At 46.4% G+C, this 24,188-nt stretch overlaps 2 protein-coding genes across 5 annotated transcripts in view; one reads left to right on the top strand and one right to left on the bottom strand.

The window, feature by feature from the left end:
* Positions 1-203: 203 nt before the first annotated feature.
* EMB2191 (Cytidine/deoxycytidylate deaminase family protein) overlaps positions 204-24,188 on the top strand; it is a 123,926-nt gene continuing 99,941 nt past the window's right edge. For 3 of the 4 annotated variants that reach the window (XM_086784178.1, XM_086784181.1, XM_086784168.1), the window contains exons 1-2: positions 204-354; positions 434-473. The gene's annotated coding sequence lies outside the window, so the exon portion shown is untranslated. The remainder of the gene's footprint in view (positions 355-433; positions 474-24,188) is intronic. The other variant, XM_086784173.1, reaches the window with a different exon arrangement.
* LOC147638777 (uncharacterized) lies at positions 7,829-15,048 on the bottom strand. Its single transcript, XM_086783815.1, has 4 exons — positions 9,081-15,048; positions 8,624-8,969; positions 8,357-8,518; positions 7,829-8,251 (listed from the first exon to the last, which is right to left on the bottom strand). The coding sequence occupies exons 1-4, from the start codon at positions 10,577-10,579 to the stop codon at positions 7,829-7,831; spliced, it is 2,430 nt and encodes an 809-aa protein (XP_086639941.1). The 5' UTR covers positions 10,580-15,048.

The following is a 24,188-nucleotide window of genomic DNA, read 5'->3' as shown; positions in this document are numbered from 1 at the left end:
GTATTGTAATCACTTGAAATATCAAAAAATGATATTTTTATTATGTTTCTATCAAATGTGAATCCATAGGAATTTTTGTTATGAAAAATAAAAAAAATATATGGTTTTATTATGGTTGTCCTCTTTCTAAAAGGTGAGTGAATAATTTTTCCTGTGAATAGTTAGTGAAATAGGGGCTGATAAATATATTTTACCTTTGACCTCCATTTAGCTGTTTGCCTTGCATGACATTTTTCTTTTCGCTCTTCTTTTGTGGCGACTATGGGCAGCATCATCCTCTCCACAAGGGGTCTCGTTCTGCTCGTTCTCTTGTTAGGGATTTCTGGATCCCAATCGGAAAGCGCCGATCGACAGGTGATCTTTTGTTCCTCTGCCTCTACAAAAAATATCACACACAGTCGCTAACCATCTCGTGGTCCTTTTGCTTTTACAGGCAGCTTGCAGTAACACCTGCGCAGAAGTGCAGTGCAACTGTAAGCCTTATGCCTTGCTTTGTTTCCTTCATTAAATAACTCAGGGAATTATATACATATTCACATACATAAATTTCCTCATTTTATTATGCATCAAAGATGGTCATAAAATGCAAACAAATGCAACATCCGATTTGAATTTTGGTATTTAATATTCTTTTCTTCAAACGAAAAAAATGATTTTATTTTTCTTTTACTTTTATATTACTCTTTGAATATGCTCTAATGGTGAGCATATTTGCTAATCAACACACTTTTTGGAGGCACCAAAACAAGGTTTATCATAGTTGTGGTGTCAAAACTTTGAAGTCCTTTCCTAAATCTTCCCTGAACGCAGTTGAAAACCAACCAAATCATGAGGTAGCAGGCTAGCTCACCTCCCAACCGCGATTGGTATCCGCCGATCTCCCTCGATCTAAGGCTACACCCGTGCCCGACTCAAGCCTGCCCGTAGGCCTTGCCAACCTACGTACTTGGTATGTGTGTGGCATGAGCATATATGCTCTTTTGGTCCAAGCTAGACCTCTAGTGTTGCATATACACAACTATATCTCATAATAACCCAAGTTCTCACTTATATAGTGATAACTATGCTATAAATAGCTAACTTGGTATAGAAGGCCATTAAGCTTGTTTTATCAATCCAAGAACCCTAGCCAAGTATCAACCTGCTAATCCCTAATCCTGGGGCTCCCCAACCCCATTGGATTAGATCCCTAATCCGTACATTAGTGTCCAGGTATATAATATTCTTCCTCTCTTCAAACATTTACTCCTAAATGAAATTAGGAAAGCGCTTACCCAAACTAGCTTCCAACACCCAAGTCGAGTCCTCCTCTGCCCTATCTTTCCACTTAATCTTATATTCAAGGATCAACTTGTTCCTAAGTTGTCTTTCCCTTAAATCTATATTTCTCTCAAGTTCATGTGGAACATAGGATAAGTCCTCAACCTCAACAAGTTCCTAAGGGGTAATAAGTTTATCCTTAGCTCCCAGCATCTGTTTTAGTCGACTGACATGAAAGACTAGTTGAACTTTAACATTTGGATGCAACTCTAGTCTATAAGCAACCTCACCAATCTTTTTCAAGATCGTGCAAGATCCACAATACCTAGGGAATAACTTTCCAACCTTCCCCGTATGTAATGCCTCTGAACTCTTGGGCATTGTCGAATAAACTAGCATTTCCTTGGTGAACTCCCTCGGTGAATGTTCCCTATTAGCATAAAACCGTGCATGATCTTTTGCACTTCTGATAGCCTCTCGTGCATTGACTAGCATTTCTTGCATATCTCTAGCCACATCCATATGAATATCCTTAAGTCCGATTGTTCATGGAGATCTAGGCTGGTTTCCATACATCAACAAAAACAGACTAACCAGTAGCCACATGCTTAGCACTGTTTATAGGCAAACTCGACCATCGGAATGTACTTCTCCCAATCTGATGGTCTCTTGGAGACGTATGCATAAAGCATCTCCTACAAAACCCGATTCACCCTCTTTGTTAGCACATCAGATTGAGGATGATGAGAGGAACTCATACTCAACGTAGTCTCCAATCTCTGGAAAACTAGCTATCAGAGACATCGAGAAAACTTTGAGTGTCTATCACTAACTATATCAAAAGACAATCCATACAACCTGAAAAGCTGCTCAACAAACTGTTGTGCCAATTCAGTTGCCTTCATTGTCAATTTTGTAGGTAAAATTCGTGCCATCTTTGTCAATTTGTCTACCACCACCTAGATAGCATGTTGGTCCGTGGATACAATGAAGTACATGGAAATACTATTTCATTTACCTCTTGGGATTGGGATCTGTAGAGGATGTAACATACCCATGGCATAGTGCAAAGCCTTGATGGGGTTAATCACAACCCATACGCACCCTGTAGGAACATTAACGCAAAACACATGAAAGAAGAGAGAGAGAGAGAGAGGTTTTTACGTATAAGGTATTATGTACATAGAAAAAGGTTACATTTATGCTTGGCCATAGGCCTTCCCAAAAGGGCTACTGACTACTTAGGACCAATCTCCAAAAGGGGAACTTTATACTAGCCGACTGCAGCTTGTTTGCAAGCCATGCTGGCCGATTGATGGTTTGAGGCCTCTAGAGGCTGCCGACTGGCTGCCTTTGCTCTCCATGCTTGCCTGGATGATTGCTGTCCTGCTGAATGTGCTAGCTAGGCTAGCTATGCTAGCTGACATGCCTAGGCAAGGTGGCATAGGGTCCTTAGATCCACATGCAAGGCAGCCCCCATGATGGGGTGCCTTATGGCGAATGAACCGGTGAGTGATGTCTTCGGTTGTGGCTGTTTGCTTACATGGGATCAACATGCAAAACTTACTGATTCAGTCCACAATGGTCATGCACTGTGTGGTCCGAGATCCAAATGCAACAGCAAGAAGTCCAACAAAGTCCATACTGATGTCTTGGAAAGGGTCTTCCGGAACCGGTAAAGGTTGAAGCAATCGTATGAGGAACCCTCATCTTCTGCCATATTTGGCATGCTTGGACATGTTGATAGACATCCCATCTCATTTTGGGCCAATAGAATAATCGCTCCAGCTTCTCCAATGTATTGTTGATACCTTGATGATCTTCGATGAGAGAGTCATGGGCATCATGAAGAAGTGCCTTTTGCTTTTCCCTTAGTATGCACTGTGGGTTCTTGTAAAATAACTAGGCATCATGGATGGTATAGTGACCTGGTTCTGACGGAAGGACCAATCTATACTAAGTTCCAAATTCCAAAGAATTTTCGTACTGTGCCTTCATATTGTCGGGATCTTTTTTTGGATTTTGAGCACAGTGGACTCCTGCAAATTTTAGATGGTGCCCTGCCTTTACGACTTAGAGCATCGGCATCAAGGTTATTCTTGCTAAGAATGTATTCAATCATACCTAGAAACTGTTGAAAGATCTGACTCCATTTGGTTTGTCTATCACTCCATTGGGCACTAGGCATGGTTTGCAACCATTTAAGTGCCCAATGATCTATCTTAACAATGAACTCCCTCCCGTAAAGGAAAGGTTTCCAATGCTTAAGAGTTGTCATTATCCCCAATAACTCTTTGTCATATACAGAATAATTCTTTTTTGCGTCATTTAATTTCTGGCTATAATAAGCCACTGGGTGTCCTTCTTGTGCTGGAGGACAACTCCTATGGCTAAATTGTTGGCATTGGCAATCACCTAGAAAGGTGTCATGTGCATCCCGCACTTGGATGTTTACATATCTAAACAAGAAGGTGCATAACTTGGAGTGGAAACTAGTCCCATGTGAGCCCACTCCGGGACGAGTCAGCCAGGGTTTCACTCTATGTTCGAGGTCAGGTGTGCATTGTCCTGCACATGAAGCAGTACCAGTCTGTACTATGAGTCTCCCTTTGGAATGATGTCAGATGATCTGTGTTTTTGGCTTGCAAAACTGGATGCCGGACATCTATAGAGCATGTAGGATTTGCATGTAGAAAAGGGGCCACCCTATAGGGCTACCCCCCAGAACCTAGCCTAAGGCTCTTGCTGTGGGCATGGGGCAGTTTTAGAACCACCCCAAGGGGCCAGGAGGGTCCCATGTTGTGCCCACCAGCCCTAGCTTGGGCTGGGCAGACGGTCGGCCAGCCCTAGGGGCCCTGGCCAGGCAGTCTACAGGGCCCAGGGCCTTGCCCAGCCAGTCGGCCAGATGTGGGGCAGCCCACATTACTTGCGCATGGCTGCCTAGCAGCCCACAGTCCCTTGCGCAAGACTGGCCAGCCATAATAGTGTGAAACGATGACCAAAAGGCAGCATTTAATGCTAGTTTTGCTGGTCATGAACATATTCAACAGGCCGACTCCTGTAGTGCTGGCCGACTAGAGCAGTAAAGGGGTATATAAACCCAGCTATTGGGCACTGATGACGTTAGTGGGGATGTCATAGTATCTAGTCCATACTATGCATAATGGAGTTGATAGTTATTTAGTCTTGTGGGTTGACTACCGCGAGTATATAACATGCACGTTTCTAAAAGGTGAATTTGGGCATGTTCCGGGATTCATCTAGGTATATATATAAACCTAGCTTTGAATTCAGTTTCAGCATCTCATTATTCATGATAGGTTGCTGCTTTGCAAGGGCTAGGACAGCCAAGGGGAAAGCTCCAACTAAGGTGAAAAGTGCAGGTCAAGATTTCGTCTTTATTTTCAGATTTACATCATTCTAATAAAGCAAATACACCATTCGTGGTGGGGGCCGTACAGAGGGTACTTGGGATCCAATATTGTGTCTCCTCTCTCTCTCTCTCTCTCTCTCTCTCTCTCTTTGGCAACAGGTCTGGACTGCACGTGGTAAGACTTTTTGGTGTGAGAAGGCTGGCTGGCTTGACATGTGCGCCTGCTCTATGCGCACCCACCTGCACGCCTCTCTGCTGTACTCTGTGCGCAGCCAGTTCTCAGTTCTGCTCCCTTTTCCCACCCACCCTTGCTCAGGCCCCCAAGGCAGCAACTAGTAGGGGAAAACATGTCTCAACCCCTGGAGGGGGAACAGGATGGTGAGACAACCTTTCACACCCCCACGAAGGCACCAAATGCCTACCGCAGAAGACTGAGGGAAGGAATCATGTCCCCTGGCTCACGAAGGATTACGAAGATGGCCCGACGAGATGAGGCCCTTTATGAGGAGCTACAGCTTCACATAAGGACAGAGATGAACACCATGCGACATAAGCTTGAAAAGGAATGGACCGAGCATACGCTTGCCCAAAGGAAAGTGATATTCGAAACGCTGAAGGAAGAGATATATGTCCAATTGAAGGGAGAAATGCAAGCCCAAGTACGGGTTGAGATGGAATTAGCCCAAGCCTTGATGCACACGGAAATGAAAAAAGAGATGCAGAAATGGAAGGATGACATGCTCCGAAAGATTGGCACAACAGTTGCATCGTACAAAGGCACTTTGAAGACATGTATGGCTGACCGCGAAAAAGACATCACAGAAATGCAAAACACGTTGGAATCATGTAAGTCAAAAGTGGTTGCAGGTGAGAAGGAAATGCATTCATGGGCTGAAATTGCCAGTGCCACAAAGAAACAAATTGAGGAAGTCAACCCATGGATTGAAGTAGTAAAAAAACAGAAGGATACACCAGTCAATAAAGTAGAGGTGATGAATGCTACATTGGAAGAGGAAGCCAAGAGATAGGCACGTGCCTTACATGTACGTGTAGTTGGGTGGGAAGATAAGGGAAATCCCCAAGAGGATGCAAAAGCTCTTGCAACAAAAATTGGAGCCACTAATGTACCAATTACTGGAGCATGGCGAGTAGGCAGAGATGAAACTAGGGCGAAGATATTGATCATTAGGTTTGGTGACTTGGAGAAGAAGAAGGCCTTCCTCTCCAAAAGGATGGCCCTTAAGGGGGAAAAGATTTATTTGGATGAGGACCTTACACCGGCACAGATAGCACACCGGAAGGAACACATGCCACGTGTGCTTGAGGCAAGGAAAGAGGGGAAATGGGCGGTATACAGAGATGGCCGAGTCATCATTACGGAGAGGAGGCCCGCTTGACGGTGCGCGGCCTATGAGACCTTGCGATTCACGGTGTGGAATCGCAACGGAGCCCTTAGAACAGATGTAGGATACTTTGAGGATACTTTCAGACACAGTGATATTGCTATGTATACGGAGACCCATCAATGCACAAACAAGAGGCTTCGTGACGTCCGGGGTTATAGATGGGAATCAGTTTTCCGCCCTCAGCCACGCACAGTGGGAGGTACCAGAGGATCTGGAGGAGTGGCAATACTTTACAGGGAGGAGCTTCGTGACAAAATACATGTGGTACATAGAGATGCAGATGCGAGGTACATGTGGGTCCGAATATGCAGAGGGCTCCGCGAGCTATATGTGGCGGTATGCTACTTTCCCCCGGCCCACACCAGGTTTGCACCATTAGGAGAGTCGCCCTATATACCACTATATGATGATATCATGAGGTTTGCCAGCATGGGAGACATATTACTATTGGGAGACTTTAATGCACGTACAGGCACAGAGCAGACAGAGTTATATGATACTTAAGAGGCTATGTACCGGGAGATCACGGCAGAGGATGTAGGGTTGCAGAGATCAGCACAAGATGACGGGGAGATTACAGATTATGGCAGGCATTTTCTCACACTCGGGAGTGCACAGGGTTGGTCATATACAATGGCTTATCGAGATGGCAAGGATCAGATGCTTTCACACACTGGAACTCTAAAGGGGGAGTGAGCACAGTGGACTACTTGCTGGCATCTCCTTCATTGATACCTGATGTGCGGGGTTTCACGATTTCTAGTAGGCCCATTGGCATAGCAGCCGGTCATGCATACCTGAGTTTCACACTAGTAGGTACATCCCCGAGAGATGGGCCAACCACTCATCTACCTAGGTACCTGAGATATCAGTTTACACGTGAGACAGTTGGGGTTTATCGAGATGCAGTATCTGATGGCTTGTTCGCTTTAGACCCGCATAGCCCTCTGGACGAGATCACGAGAGGATTGGCAGGTTTACTACATGCATCCGCCTCATATGCGTATCCCTGCACTATGATCCCTTCCACCCACCCCCGCAGCATTGCCCCACAGAACAGTTGTTATGATGATGAGTGTCGTGAGACACGAGCACAGCTAAAGCGTGAGATTGCCATTGGGTCTCACACGCATAGACAGGCCATGATGATCTTTTGGTGCCTTGTGCGGAGGAAGAAACGAGCCTATCTGGCTAAGCTAGAGGAGGAGATCTACCAACTCTTCCTGGGGAAGGACAACAAGAGAGCATGGAAGATGTTTCAGGAGAGACAGCCTGGTACTCCGATTACTGCACCTGAGGCATGGCATACTTATGCTAGAGAGCTATATGATGCACCAGGACAACCCCCCACCCCCCCTCCACTGGGAGCTAGACCGGCTAGCAGCACCCAAGGTGGTAAGGTACGTAGTGTACAGTACGGTATCAGTACGTACGGAACGTACTTTTGTACGGAACAAATTTTAAGGTACGTAAACAGTACGTACCATTTGTAAACAGTCCTAGAAACCTGAATATTTTGTAGACATAGCAACCAAAATACTTAAAATAAAGAGACTGAACCTCATTACTTAAAGTTTAAATCAATTATCAGTTACCAAGCCCATTACACAATACCTCATGTTAAAACTTAACATTAAACAGTCATAGTGATATAAGCAAGAACCATGAAAGTCATAGATAATAAAAGAGAGTACAAATATCATGTCTACAGCTGCCAGCACATGTCCTGGTCCACAAGTGCAAAAAGCAAAACAATGAAACACTACATAGTTGTCTAGACACTCGAGTCTCAAATCTCATCATCAGATGAAGATGATGAGTCTTCTGAAGAGAGCATGCCTCCATCATTGATACCATTGCCCTCTTCATCGAACTCTGGCTCAGTAGCAACAAGCTCCAGTGCATCCTCATCATGTGCCTCGGGAATCTGAGTGTGAATGAGTTCGACAGCCTCATTTGCACGCCTCTGCTGGGTGCGACGAACTGGAAGCTTTCCCCTGCGAATGCTCTCTCGTCTCGCAGAGCCTGGATCTGGAGCTGCCGGGCGTAGAGGAATGCTGAGAGATCGTGCACGTGAGCGGGTCACACAACGATCCACGCTCTCAAGCTCTCTATGTAAAGCTCTCAAAATCTCCTCTTGCTCATCTCTAATCTGTCGATCCACAAGCTCCGGGCTGGGTTCATCTACCATTTTGAGTAGTGTTGGATCAACCTGTTTAAACATGCCACAAATTGCATATTGGACAATGGACATCCATTGAACCACAAAAAAATTTCTACTTCTAAGTTCTTATTGAGTCCAAATTTCAATGTATACCTGCTTCGGTGACCCCAAAGCATGGTAGCTTCGCACGAGCCTCATGTTAGCTCTGCAATACACCAACTTCTCTAATTGAGAAGTACTAAGGCGATTCCGAATCTTAGTGTGTATAAGGGAGTATGAGCTCCAGTTCCGCTCACATGCTCCAGCCGAGCAATCCTATGCAAAAATGAGTGCAATGCGAGCAAATTTGTAAATCTTTCAATGCTAAAACATCAATCTTCATTTCCGAAGATTATACTTTGGAGATTAATTACAAGTTACCTGAGATAGAACACGAAGAGCAACTCGTGAAAGGTTTGGAAGACCAACCCTTCCATAAGAGTGCCACCATGTCAAAGGGAATTTCATGGCTTCCTTCCTCAATGACACAGGTCTCGCAAATGAAGCACCAATACCACTCATGTAAGTGGTGAACTCTCTATCAATCTGAAGTTGCTCCTCCTCTGAGAACATCCTTCCCACATACTCTGACTGCTTCATGCTCAAAGCAGTATTATTCCATAGCTCTGGCGACCTGTAGAGAGGATGGAGCATGGCAGCCATCGCATGGATGGGACGGCTCATGAATGTCCACCGTTTGTCTACAATGTCCAGGATCTCACCTCGGCTGAAAATGAGAGATTGAACATACATGTCTTAGGTTATAGTGCTAAGAGAATCGAGAATCGAGAAGTCATAAAAATCAAAGAAAGAGGAAGAAATTAGAACTATTGCTTACCGTTGAGCAGTCATCATGGAGCACTGAGCAACATGGTCTTTCATTTGCATAAACAAATGAAAGACCAGCCCCAAAGTTGAGCCCTCCATGTCTGTAAGTCGGAGAAGGACATACACGGGCTTAAGTGCAACTGAAAGGCTATGAACTTGCTGCCAAAAATCATCATCCAGGATCCGCCTCTGCAAGTATTTTGTACGCTCATCCTCTGAATGATGCATCTGTCGCCACCTTGGATCCACAACTGTTGATGATAGTGAATCTCTTATCTTGTAGAGCCTATCCAAGACCAAGAACATGTAGGCAAACCTGGTCTTGGATGGTCTCACCATATCCAAAGGGCTATGGCTCCGAAAGATGGCAAGAGCCTGATGCTTCTTGCGGAAGAAGGTGGTGATCTTTACAGCATCTGCAACAATGGGCTGCACCCAAACAAGCTTCCCAATGTCTTCCATAAGTAAATCAAGACAATGGGCAGCACATGGAGTCCACACTATATGTGGAAACTCTGCCTCAACCATTTGACCCATTGCCTTGCAGTTAGAGGCGTTGTCGGTCACCACCTGCACAACATTGTCCTCCCCAACCTCAAGGATAGCCTGTCGAATGTGGCCATAAATGAACTCCCCCGTGATCCTGTCGCCTGCTCTCCCTGCATCCACGGCACGCAAGAAATAGGTGCCCAAGCAAGATGACACAAGGATATTGATTATGTGCCTCTTGCGAATGTCTGCCCACCCATCTGAAATAATAGTGCATCCAAACTCCTGCCAACCTGCTTTCACAGGTGTGAGCGCCTTGTCTATCAAGGCCTTCTGCTCATCCAACATGGATGTACGCATCTTCGTATACTGAAGACCTGTCCATGTCTCCGTAGGCCCTACCTGCGCAATTGCTTTCACCATTCTTTTCCATTGGTCTGTCCTTAACACATTGAAGGATATATTACACTCAATAAGAGTGCGACAAATCTCCATTTCTGCCACCCTTTGCCGCTCTTTTACCCAAGCTTGTGATGAGATACAAGAACGCAGAGTGGATTGCTTTGATGCCTCCCCTGTACCTCTCGCATCTTGTGGCAGGAGGTCCTCATCATCAGCAATACGTGCCCTCTTCCTGCCTATGGTGGATTGGGCTGAAGCCGAAAGACTTTCACCCTCATCTACTGTACCTGAACCTGTAACATCTCCAATAAAAGCATCATGGAGAGCATCTTGCGTACTTTCACCACCTCTAACACTGCTTGCACCACCCATTGCAGGACAATTCTCCGCAATCAATTGGTCCCTCACAGCTTGTGGTATTTTATCACATGGACCACATTGATTGGTGCACCCGATACCTGTCATGTGCTTGATGACGCGAGTTATGGTGCTAGTGTACTGCTCCCCGCAATACTTGCATGCCCATAGCCGAGTACCTGACCCTTGCTGAGAAGGGGTGTTAACAACCCTCAAGACATTGGTGTGGATTGCCCAGTTCGGGTTGGTCTTGCGCGGCATGATGAAGCCTGGGCGTGAGGGAGAGCGAAGAAGAGCGAAGAAGCTACTCTGCAGAGTTTTGCAGGTACACACGATTGTGCAAGTATTCACATGGACCCAAATTTTTTTTGCTTAATGCCCAAAATCTGGTCGCTTATCCGCAAGCGCATGGTCGCCACACACGTTTCGCCACGCCACGCCACTGATTATTTTTTTTAAAAAAACCGTACGGATCCGTACAGTACGGTATTGTACCGTACCGTACGGCTGTACCGTACTGTACGGATCCGTACGTACGTACGGAATCAACCTTGGCAGCACCTTTTTTACTATGCGGATGGTGCTAGATGCGATAGACAGGTTACAGAATGGAAAGGCACAGGATCATGATGGGCTAGTTGGAGAGTACTTCTCATATGCACGAGACACTTTGGCTCCGCTCATCGTACATGTGTTTAATTGTGCCATATGTGAGGGTTTCCTGACAAGCTGGACAGAGCATATCATTGTACCACTCTTTAAGAGTGGGGACCCCATGGTACCAGGCAACTACAGGACAATCATGATTGGTCATTACTTGGCCAAATTATATGGCTCTATATTGGAGTTCGAGTTGAGCCGATGGGTAGAGAGGCATGGTCATCGAGCACATGGACAGGCTGGCTTTAGGAGAGGGCTTACTACCTTGGATCACATACTGACACTTCGGGCACTTATTGAAGAGGGCAGGGCACAGAAGAGAAGGATATACTGCTGCTTTGTGGACTACCGCAAAGCCTTCGATACTGTACCACGTGCCAAGCTTATGCACAGATTGCATGACATTGAGGTACCCGAGGATATGCAGTGGGGATATATGCTTTGTATGAGTCTGTGATAGGCAGAGTCCAAGCTCCAGGCGGACTATCTGATACGGTGACCAGTACGATAGGGGTGAAGCAGGGATGCCCGCTATCGCCCACCCTCTTTGGACTGTACATTGATGCGGTCTCTGATTATGTAGCCAGATTGGGAGGCCCAGGGGCATGCCTGGCAGGGGTGTTGATACCCATCTTGTTATATGCTGATGATATTGTTCTAATCTCAGACTCTCCAAAGGGATTACAGAGACACTTGGATGCATTACAGGCTTTCTGTGCGGATAGAGATCTGACAGTGAACCTTGGGAAAACCAAGGTTATGGTGTTTAACACCACACAGGCATGGGTGACGAGATCAGAGCCTTCGTTCACTTTTCGAGGGGAGCCGGTAGAGTATGTCAGGTCATATGTCTACTTGGGAGTTACTTTCACAGGACCGCGTTTCTCCCTGAAGGAGGCAGCAGCAGCTAGATTAGCTTGAGGGCATGCAGCCTTGGGGGCACTTGAGAGGCAGTGTGCACACAGTTTTAGGAGCCACGCACCAAATTGTGGCTATTTGATATGCTTGTCACACCGACCCTCTTGTACGAAGCTCCAATTTGGGGGCCCAATATACATCACAGATCTCAGAGAGGGACAGATGAGGGATGGAGGCAAATGGAGAGACCACTGATTATGATGATTGCCCGCATGATTCGGAGCAAATCATCAGTACCACATGAAATTGTTCGGGCTGAGTTGGGTGCCCCACCAGTAGTAATCGAGGCCCTATTCTAGGCAGTTACCTTTTTACAGCGGCCATGGGAGCTCCCTCAGCAGAGGTACTCCCGATTGGCATTGACCTCATCCATACAGTTTTCTACTCAGTATCATCTCGGAGTCTTACAGTTCTGTTCTTATAACTGTAGGACAATCAGTTTATTGTACTTTTTAGTCTCATTTAGTTGTTCTCTTTGATGAGACACCAACTTCAGATGTACTCTCAGTTTTGGTCTCATAGGCCACTATGGCCTCTTAGAGACGTTAATATATCATTTCATTTCATTTCATCTCTCTCTCTCTCTCTCCTCTGCACATCTTCTCCAGTTTTGTGCGTTATAATTGTTGTGAGTGATTGCTGAATTCTGAGCATTGAACTTACCGATTCGTCCACGAAGCTTCTGCATGTTACATTGGTATGAGAGCCTTCTTCAAGCGTGAAGATTCAGCTAGAAAAACCAGAAAAAAAGAAAGATTTTTTTTTTCCTTGCTTGTGTGGTTGGTTTCTAGACTTCGGAGGGCCACCCTTTTCGGTGTGACTCTTGGCTCTCGAAGGACGGTTGGTTTTCAGCCTCCGGAAGTCTCCCACACGCATAGTGGATGGTTAGATTGCGCTCTAGAAAGGAAGTGCATTTTCTCTACTATGGCGAGCTACGACGAAGAGGGAGAATGCCAAACTTTAGAACAGATTGCACTAGGCAGTCCTTTGAGGGCGGCAGACATGAGTGTGTAGGAGATGTTCGAGCAAATGATATGAGCAATCGCAGAACAAAGCACCAAATTGGAAGAGCAGAAGGTGTAGATCTTGGCCCTAGAAGAGCGCACCTGTTTTCTAGCCCCTTTTTCTCCATCTCCTCCTCCCTCTCCTTCTGTTTCTGAGATCCTGACAATAGATCCTCTACCGAATGACCCTTTTGAAGGGTTACGACCGCAGCCGAGTTTGACGCTCGAGTTGCAGATGTGAGCAATGGAGATTCAAATGATGGAAGACCGTGTGGTAGCATCCTGTGCTGCAGCACAAGAAGACGCTTGGCGATGCGTGGAACACGAAAGATACCTTGCGACTTTGGACGCAAGAATGATACCAACGGCTTTCTTGAGTTATTTTCTTGAGAAAATGAACTTCAGTAAGTATAATGTTAAACTAGACCCCACAACTCTTCATTCCTGGTTGCATCAGGGTGAAGCTTATTTTGCTGCAGTTAGAAAAAATGATACTGATAGAGTGATCTTGGCTAGTTTATATTTGGAGGGTGAGGCCATTTGAAACCGGCCTTCAGAAATCTGACGGGCGGTGGAACAAACACTCGCACACAAAACACTTCATCACTCATGGGAACCTGGAAAAGTAAAACAAACAGGGGAGCTAGAATGCTCCCTGCAAATAGTACAAGGACACTGATTGGCCCCAAAACGCAGTGGCGCCCCTCGCGGTATTTCTTTACTTGATCAAATATGAGTACAAAGTACAATTTGTCGAATCCTTTACCAATAGGATCCCTTTTTGCTTTTCACCCAGGACTTTTCCAAATAAGAACTCTCGCTTAGTACAACAAAGCATTCTATAGAGAAGGCACACTTGAACGACACCTCCCTGCTTGAAAAGGTCTTCTCCATCTCAACCATAGATTTCACGAACCCTTTCCCAGATAGTAGTAGGGCTGTATCAAACCTCGTGTCCTTCCTACAGTCACAACTTGTGTGTATCCTCGAGGAAATGAGAACCTGTTCACATGAATCCAGAAACATGCTTTCCACACGAAACCAAAGACGTGTATCTGATAAACCATAGACCTATATCCATAAACCATAGTCCTATATCCTCGATACCAAAGTCTGGTTTCTTCATGAAAGACTAATGTCCTGTTTCCATGTCAGATAAATCCTCATATGCACCATCCAATCACGATGCCAAAAATCCAGAGAGAGATAGATAGAGGATGTGTCAAGCAATCCCTGAATACACATAGGTCCAAGTCGAAGAGCAACACACATCTCTTCCAAGAACATCATCCTGTGCATCTTAACTTGATCCTCTGTATCCAAATCTCGTAAACAAAGCCTGCTTGCGAAGAGAGAGAGAGAGAGAGAAACCCTTTGGCTGTTAGCCCCTTAGTGCCTCCTTCAGCTCACCTTCAAGAGAGAGACCCACGTTGACTGCTTCCACACATGTAGCCACCTGGCGTAGAGAGCCTCCCATCTGACACTCGTCTAGCTGCCCGACTGTCTGCAGAGAAACTCTTGCCTGACGCCTGCCTAGCTGTAGCCCATAGATGTAGTCGCCTGGTCGCTTTTTACTTGGTAGTAGCTCATGCTCAACTACCTAATCACCTGCCTGGTTGCCCATGTGTAGCAGCGCCCTGCTCTAGGCCATGTGCATCAGCACCTTGTCAGCGCCCAGCAGCAGCAACTTCCGGCAGTAGCACTCGACGGCGGCGGCGGCGGCAGCAGCAGCAGCACCCAGCGGCCAACAGCAGCGTCAGTAGCAGCATCAGTACGGCAGCAGTAGCATCAGCGCTGTAGCAACAGCCAACAGCAGCGGCAGTGGCTGGCGGCAGCAACTCCTGGTGGCGGTGGTAGCTTCTGGCAGCGGCGGCAGTACCTGGTGGCGGCAGCCCTGTGGGAGCCCCTCTGTACCTGGCGCGGCGACACCACCACCCCATGCGCAGTAGCGCCCCTGTGTAGCAGCGCCACGTAAACATCCGGCCATTTTGAAGATCCATACGGCGATCTCCACACGGCCTCACCACCACACCACGAGTCTCCGCCGTTTTTGCTTTTATAAGCATGCGATTCAAATCGCTTTTCTCAAAAACGCCAAAAGCAACTTTAGCAAAAACGCATGCCTCAAAAATGATAAGATTAAAAAAAAAAAAAGCATTCAAAGGTTACTAAACCTTATAAACTTAAAATCTCTTTTGTCTCCTTTCACACTTGGGCTGGCCACTAACATGGGTTTCCTTTTCACATTCAACTGATGCCTGTCCACACTGTGCGTCCAGTGCCCGTGCCTACTTGCTTGTTGTCCAGAGGGAAAAACACAAGGCCGTAATATACCCCCCTCTTGAAAAATAGCAAACGTCGTCGATTGCACTCAATAACACAGTAAGCATAAAAAAAAATTCCCATATGACCAAAGCAATGCCCCTCCAGTGTATATGGGTGATGAAACAGTCATCTTGAACAATAAGGCCAAACCGTCACGCCAAAGTGACAAACAACTCTTGCTTATTCCTGTAGCAAAAAGTCTAAAACCAAGTGGAAACACGTAACCTGTGTTAGCCAAAAACAAAACCATGCATCATTCTACATATGACAAACATATGCATGACACATATATGCATTCGCAAACAATATGCTCCTCAAGATGCTCTACCCACTCCAAAATAACAGTCTCAGGGCTGCTCGCAAGCCTTACACCCATGTATATCCCGTAGGACCCACGACTGATGGTACAACATGAGCATATGAAAGCACTCAATGCATCTAAACTATACATCCACGAAGTGCTTCCCACATATGTCCCTCTTGATTTGGTTTATCTTTGGATCATGAAGCAAGGACTGAAACATGTGGGCAAGCGATACTCAAAGTTGTTTTTCAAGAGCTTTGGGCCTTTTCCTATCCAAAGAAAGATTAACGAGGTTTCAATGAAGTTGAAGCTACCTCCGAGTTGGACTATGCACGATGTGTTCCATGTTAGTTGGCTAAAACCATATGTAGGTCCAATCCCTTTAGACGTAAAAGACGAAGCGGAACCAAATATAGTTGATGAAGCTGAAGTGATGGTTCCAGAATAGATCCTTTTACACTGCTTCAAGCATTGCTCTAGCCGAAGACAGACAGTTTCTCACGAAGTTTCAGGACCGAGGGATCCACGAAGCGGTTTGGCTTGATAAAGAATTCTTCAAAGACTATCCGGCTTTATTGACGGACTATTTGGAGGCTATGTAGCTTCCGTCAAGTTAAGCAGAAGGGGATGTCACGTGCATCTCGCACTTGGATGCCACGTAGACATATCTGAACAAGAAATTGCGGGACTAGGAGTGGGAACTGGTCCCATGTGAGCCCTGTCTAGGACGAGTTAGCCAGTTAGCCAGGTTTTTACTCTACGTGTCCGAGGTAGGTGTGAATTGTCCTGCACATGATTCCATGAAGCAGTACCAGTCCGTACTATGAGTCTCCCGTGGAACGATGTTGGATGGTATGTGTATGTGGTTTGCAATTGGACGGTGGACATTTATAGAGCATGTAGGATTTTCATGTAGAGAAGGAGCTAGCCCATAGGGCTACCTCAGAACTAAGCCTAAGGTGTAACTGCTCCCTACAGGAGGCCTACAAATCAGAAGACAAAATACACATTTTTAGAACACTTAACTAATACCATCAATAGACATTATTAGCAACATTAATACTGAAAATGACCAATAACACTTGACACCAGCATGGGGCCGGAAAGGGTCGGTCCCCCCCTCAATACATTTGTATTTCTTGGAGTATTTTTATGTACAAATGTCACGGGCCAATAGGCCAGATTTCTCCTCACATGGAGTGAATACAACTCAAACAAATTGGGTACTTGTCGATGAAGTCTGGAGAGTCGAAGAAGTCCCAAGTCACAGTCACACTCCCCCCTTCACTGGGTGCACACCTGCCTTTCACTGGTCTTCCGGGATCGTGCACCAATAGGCATGCCCGCACTAACACAGGCAAGGGGGTACACATTGGAGGGAACTTCGCCTGGTTCTCCTAGATAAGCTTTGTTCCCAGATTCCCTAGTGTGTCTAACTTTCACTGGCTCTCAGAAGTTCTAAGGGTGCGGTTAGTACCACCACACAGGGAAAAACTAACCACACTAGGAAAACTTCTTGAGCATGGCTAGCATAAACATGCTTTGTTCCTGCTTTGCACAAAACTTAGAGAAAACTTTGAACTTAATTTAGCAAATTTTAAGTTTACACAAATAAGAAACATGAGGCACCTGGTACAACAAGTACATGTCTTGGTACATTAAGTACAATCTGGTATAGCAGGGTCCAGCCTCTCTTTTAAATGTGTGTGAACACATGAGCTTATAAATATTAAAGTTAACCATAGCTTATGGATTTTACATTTTAAAAAGGGCCAAAATGGTAATACTTACCACCTATTCACACGCCACACCAATGTGTCAGCAAGCTGCACTCCCACGGTACATTGGGGGCGCCCCTGTCTAGTGTACTGGCACGGCAAAACAGGCAAACACACGCAAACAAATTATGCGAAAACAAGTTTATGCATGCAGTCATAAATGCATGTGCACATGTAATGGACGAAATCTTCCTTTCATGAAACTTGTACAAAAAGTTCCTGTCGGGCACAAAACTGGCGCGACAGAAATATGAATATATGTCTTGGTCTTCCTATGGAGTGACAATCCCATAAGTAAGACGCCATCTTGGCCGTATACGGGTGGCACCCAACAGGCTCCCGTCCATACAGCACAAAGCAGGTCACACATAGGTGGCACGAAACTGGTTCTCGTCCATGTGACGCAGTACTAGTCACACATGGGTGACACGAGTGTGGCTCCCATCCATGTGACACCAAAAGATTGGCCCTTTCACATGGGACAGCAGCCTAGCCCCATGTGAACATGGCACAAATCTGGCCGCTCTATGGAGTGACAGTCCCATAGAAGTGGCTCCAGAAATGTAGATGGACCAAATGGTGACATCTCCTCAGGCTTCTAAACAGTTGTTCTCATCTGAAAAGCCCCAAGATATGCCTGCAAAAGCTGAGGGTAGTCTTGACTACAAATTCAATCCCAAGAAGATAACACTTCCATATCTTTAAGGCATGAATTACAGCCAAGAGCTCTTTTTCATAAATGTCCAAATGGATCTGGGCATCATGCAATTGGTGGCTCTCATAAGCAATTGCATGATCCTCTTGATTTAGGACAGTCCCTATACAATTCCCACATGCATCACATTCCACCGTGAATGGCTTTTGCAAATTGGGAACAATCAACACGGGTCCACAAATGATAGCATTTTTGAGTTGCAAAAAGGCATCTTGCTCATGCGAGGTCCATTTGAAGGTGTCTTTCTTCTTTGTAAGATCATGCAATGGCGAAGCAATCTTGGCAAAATGCCTCATGAATCGCCTATAGTATAAACACAACCCCAGAAAGCTACGCACTTGATGCACTCACACGATATGCAGGTTTGCTAGGTGGGGAACTACTTGGCACAAGATCTATGCAAATGATAGCATTTTTGGGTTGCAAAAAGGCATCTTGCTCATGCGAGGTCCATTTGAAGGTGTCTTTCTTCTTTGTAAGATCATGCAATGGTGAAGCAATCTTGGCAAAATACCTCATGAATCGCCTATAGTATAAACACAACCCCAGAAAGCTACGCACTTGATGCACTCACACGATATGCGGGTTTGCTAGGTGGGGAACTACTTGGCACAAGTCCTGAGGCCTCTTAGGTGGTAGTTCTCCTGGCAATGCATCGGCAAAACAATCCTTATATGCATTAAGAAAATTCAGCCTATCTTGAGTCAATACATCCACATTCACATTACTTTGTTCAATTTTTTCACGAACAAAAACCAAGTACGCGGAAAGACTCTTTTTCATTGCCTTATTAAGCTGGATGTGAGATACAATTGGGATGGAATCCCCTTCCTTGCCCGCATCAATAACATGCATGCGGCCTCTATGCATAAATGTGATCCTATTGGTTTTATACTCTTTGCGAGGCTCAAGCCGATGATGCCAAGGCTTGCCAAGTAATACATCACATCCATTGAGTGGGGCAATCAAGAAATGCTCATGATCCAAATATCCTTGTATGTGAATGTGCAACTTTCCAATAAGAGGCGTGACCTACACCTCTTTGCCAACAAAAGTAGCCTCTGCTTCAATTTGGGGTCCCATGTCCCTAATCTCTATGCCCAAGGCGGCTGCCATCTGTGTAGAGATGCCCAAGGCGGCTGCCATCTGTGTAGAGATGAAATTATTTGTTGCATAATCATCAAACATGAATAAGGCAGGCTGATCCTTGATTTGTCCCCAAGCTTTGCATACCACTCTCTCTTTGCCATCATGCTTGGTGGTACCCTGCACATCGGGTATGGCATGCACATTTGCCTTTGGTGGCTTGTCTTCATGCTTTGGCTTGCAGGGAGGGCATTGCCTAAACATGTGCTCTTTACTTCCACAAGAAAAGCATTTCCCCTCTTTGGCATATTGCTTCCTTTGCTCGGGGGTCAAGCCAAACTTGTTCTTTTTTGATGTAGTGTCTTTGGATGGGGTTCTTTCAGCTTTACCACCCTTTTGGGTTTTTTGGAAGCTCTTTTTAGGTGGCTGTCCACCTTTTTGCAGGTTTGGGACAGCCCTCTCTTTGCCCTTGGAACCTCCTTGATCTTGCTTAATTTTAAGCACCAATCGCTCCGTAGCAAGAGCAGATGCTATGAGCTGTTGAACAGTGTGTTTCGGGTGCAATTCAATGCCCGAACGATAAGCTGGTTGCAATCTGGAGCGAAACTTCCTCTTCCTTTCATCTTTGGAGAGTTGCATAAAGGGAGTTACCTCAAGCAACACTTTCCAAAACTTATTGACTTACTGTTGCACACTTTCATTATCTTTTTGCCCAAGTCTATCCCACTTTTGGGTGAGAGTTTGCTCAGCATTAGGAGGCAAGAATTGGGCATAAAATCTGTCCTTAAACTGTTTCCAAGTGCAAATGGGATCTTTGGTGGTCTTTTCAATGATCCACCAATGGGCAGCTGTCCCCTTCAAAAACATGCTTGCATGATGAATTTTGGACTTCTCAGTGAAGTCCTCATCACTAAAAGCAATGTCAAACTGTGTCACAAAATCCAACACCTTAGAGGCATCATACTCTCCATGAAAGGCATCAAATTTCACGGACTTGTCCCCTGCCTTGAACTCCTTGAGCTTCTTGGGATGTGGTACATGTTCTTCTCTTTTTCTCTTCCCCCTATCCAACGGGGCAGCCCTCTCTGCATGGGCTTCATGGGCAAGCAAAGATGTTTCAAGAGGCACGGTGGCATGTGCATTATGAATCTGTGGCCTAGATGCATGTGACCTTCCCAAATGATGCAATGTCTCACCATGAGACAACTCAATGGGCAAAGTCTTTCGGCTTGCATGCCGACCACTCTCTCCATGCACAAGGCCATCATGTCGCCCACTAGCTCCAACATGCACATACTTGTTGCCTCCTGTCCCATGAGGAGTAGATGCATGGCGAGAAGTGACTGATACCTCTTCCTTGTGTATAAAAGACCTCAACCGTTGAGATGCTAGGTCTCCTTGTCAAGAGGCTTGTGCCTACCAAGCAATGCTTCAGAATCACGTGAAGCACTTGATTGACCTCTAGAATCCGGCACCTCCAAATGATTGCCTTGGCTGTCCATTGAGTCAGGTGTCCGTACTTGCTTCCGATCTCAAAACACTGTGTCTTCTCTTGAGGAAGAGAGACGATCGGGTTTTGATACCAATGTAACCGCTCCCTACAGGAGGTCTACAAATCGGAAGACAAAATACACATTTTTAGAGCACTTAACTAATACCATCAATGTGTTAGAAGTCATCTCCTGTCTTTATGTTGAAACCAGGGCCTTTGTTGTGGGTGTGCCCACCCTTGTAGGTGTTCTCTCATTTTTCCTCACTCCCCGTATTTTTTTCCCATTTTTCCCTATTTTTTTGTGGCTTGGGTGGCAGCCCCGTGGTGGAAGGAGGACACCTGAAGTTGGCCGACTGCATTTGGACATGTTGGTGATGGTTGGTTTTGTTGCTTCAGGTCCACGACCTCCCAGATGAGCTGGCCGACTGGTGATGATGGCTAATCGTGGAGTTTGTGGTCCTGTCGGCTGTCCTACAGCAGGTCGACTGCTGTATGGGAGCCATATAAAATAGCCCCACAGCCCTTGCCACATATTGTATCATTCCGGGATCTTCTTTGTGTATATAGAGCAGAGTTACACGCCTCTATCTCTCTCTCGTGCTATTGTTTTTTGCATTGCGTTTGCTCTTGTGTTACCAGATCTGGTCATCATCTCCGCTGCATATTCTGACATGGTATCAGAGCGATAGGCTCTTCATAGTTCTCGGGATTTATGTGAGCAAGAGGGGGACTGTTGTGTTGCTAATTGGTGGACTGTACAGGACTGTTTGGGAAGAGGAGAAGCAAGAGGACGGCAGGCTGATTTGCTGGACAGCCACTTGGAGGTGTAAGTTCTTCTTTGTTCCCACCCACCCACCCACCCTTTTTCAGAGTACATCCCCGCAATGGCAGATCTGTTAGAGATGGCCGAGAGGCATGTGAAGATCCCTACACTCCCCATGTTCCCGGTGGACCGTCAGTTGGATGGGAACAACTACGGCATATGGAAGGTTATGATGGAATTTGTTCTGGAGTCTTACGACCTCGTTGATTTCGTCGTTGTTGGGGTTCCACGGCCGGAAGTATAGGAAGGGGAGTTACCGTTGATCCGAAAGGACTGGGAGGCACAGGCATAGGCACAGATGTGGGATTGTGTCAATGCTAGGGTCCGTTCGTTTATCTTCCTCAACTGCACACCGCAGGTAATCAATCATGTAAAGCATATGACGCTGGCTAGAGGTATATGGCAGCAGTTGGCCTCTCTTTACAACAGGGTATCGCCCATGAAGAGGATTTCCTTGGAAGTATAGATGCGGGTTATGAGCCTTGCAAGGTCATTGACGATGCGGGAGTATATTAACAAGCTGCAGGCTCTTCAGCAGGAAGTTCTTCAGGCTGGGAAGGAGATATCGTCAGAGGACATGGCCATAACGTTGCTGTCGCATTTGCCCTCTCAATACTCAGCATTTTACTCGTCTCTGATTACCAGTGGCAGGCTTAGCACCATCACGTGGGAGGAGCTTGTGCCCATGGTCCTTGTCATGTGCACAATGTGTATCTATCGTGTGCGTGCACACGCACACAAGACTAGCTTTGAGGTTTGGGGAAGCTTGGAGCTAGGCAGGGATAGATTAACGGGCAGGTACCTAAGTATGGGCGGACAGGCGTCCAAGTGTAGACGCCCGATGACCGGCCAAGAGCCTATAAAAGGGTGGCCAAGGGTAGTCATTAGTCATAGAGAGTCTCGCGTGATTTGTGAGAGCTCTATGGTCAGGAGCTTGGATCTAGTGCAGACGTGCACCTACTTTATGCAGCCGAGGCCGACAGCAGTCTCGAGGTCCGCGGGGGTAGCTTCGTGGCGGTATGGGACGTCACGAGGTAGAGATTGGTTGGTACGTCCATCTAGTTAGCTTAGCTCGTGGCTCGGTGGGGACAGCCAAGTCTGTGGGCTTGCCCACAGCTGTCATGGTTGGGAGGTGAGTCAGGCCTACACCCCCTCCTTGTTTGTTTGGTTTGTTTGCAGGTTTCGAGTCTCGTACCAAGAGGGTTCTATGAGGAGATCCTATGGGGATTTGACAGTCCTTGACCAGGAGGAACGATTCACGAACCCTCCTCAGGGTGGAGGCTCGGAGGCCTTAACTGGCCAACGGTTGAAAGGCTGTAACACGGGCAAAGGGAAGGCTTCATCGGAGAAGCCTTCTGAGAAGAAGTCCGTTACTGACCACGAGAAACTAAAGGTAGAGAGGACCTGTAATGATTGTGGTGAGAAAGGCCACTATTGGAGGCAGTGTTCCAAGCGGAAGACCGAGAAGGGTAAAGATTCCTCAGCAGCAATCATGAAGACTCCGGCTTTTGTGCACCTGGAGTTGATGGACACCGATGTTTCATTTTCTTCAGGCAGGGAGGAGGTTGGAGGAGTCTCCGCAGCGGATACTCCGGAGTGGATTCTAGACAGTGGTGCTTCCAGGTACACGACTCCTTCCCGTTCAGATTTACAGGATCTCTGCAGGTATTCTGGTCACATTCTTACTGGGGATACATCCACTATCCCCGTTCACAGTGAGGGCTGGATGGAGATAGTTCCCGATGGCAGAGGGGGGAAGCATTCCTCCCAGGTGTTATATGTTCCGTCACTTGGTTTTTATCTGTTGTCAGTGCATCAGGTTTGCAAGACTGGCGTACGGGCGGAGTTTGATGAGCATTTTGTTGCTCTTCGGGACAAAGCAGTAGGCCAGGTGGTTTGGGAAGGTGGAGCGGAGAATGGAGTTTACAAGCTTTCAGCACTCTCTCTCCCAGGTCCTCAGATTTGTGATGAGTGGTAGTCTGGTAATGGCCACTTAAGTGTGGATACGCTGCAGGTGCAGGCTTTCCGGGACCAGATGGTGGATAGCTTGCCAGTTGATGGCAGCAGTTGGCAGGAACTTTCCAGTACTGATGTTGGTAGTTCTTGTGTTCGTTAGTCAGAGGAAATTGAACAGGTAACTTATGCTCTGATGTCTCGTAGTATTCGGGACAAAGAAACTCCTGTAGATGAGGATGTTCTTTCCACGGGGACCTTTCGGAAAGCCAGGCAGGTGGCAGTTGATTACTTGCAGAAGGAGGTGCATTCTCTAGGCTTTGTGGTTCCGGATTTAGAGGGGGTGGTTGACAGGTTTCAGAAGGCGTTGCGTGGTCTTCAGCAGGTTTGTAGGAGTTGGCTTTGCACCGTAACAGGTGTTGATCCTTGTGAGCAGTGTGATGCCTCTTTGACTCGAAAGCAGAATGGTTCATTGATTTGGTTGATGGACACCGGATTGGACGTGAGCTTCTTGATGAGACAGTTGAGCTCATGGTTGCAGATGACTCTTTGGGAGGCATGATTGCGTATCCTGTGGTTTCTGTGGCATGCGAAGGATCATGGACTCTTTTACAGAGGAGGGGAATTGATTGATGGAGTCCGACTCCACGGTTGGAGTGACTCAGTTTGGGGAGGAGATCTGGACACGAGGAGATCTACTTCAGGCCCAGGAGCAGTTTTATGGAGCAGGAAGAGGCAGTCATCTTTTGCCTTGTTGACGACAGAGGCAGAGTACCGGGCTGCTCGTGATGCGGCTTATGAGGTGGTGAGGA

Source organism: Cibotium barometz, chromosome 4, assembly GCF_041138505.1.
Source record: "Cibotium barometz isolate CiBa-2024 chromosome 4, ASM4113850v1, whole genome shotgun sequence".
NCBI classification, from domain to species: domain Eukaryota; kingdom Viridiplantae; phylum Streptophyta; class Polypodiopsida; order Cyatheales; family Cibotiaceae; genus Cibotium; species Cibotium barometz.
This window is presented reverse-complemented; position numbering and strand designations above follow the sequence as displayed.

Bases quoted from the DNA above. Each gene is read 5' to 3' on its own strand.
- LOC147638777 (XM_086783815.1), bottom strand. From the start codon at position 10,579: ATGCCGCGCAAGACCAACCCGAACTGGGCAATCCACACCAATGTCTTG. The intron at 8,970-9,080 runs GTAAGCAATAGT...TCTCATTTTCAG, and splicing joins TCCATGATGACTGCTCAACG to CCGAGGTGAGATCCTGGACA. The intron at 8,252-8,356 runs GTATACATTGAA...ATGTTTAAACAG, and splicing joins CTTTGGGGTCACCGAAGCAG to GTTGATCCAACACTACTCAA.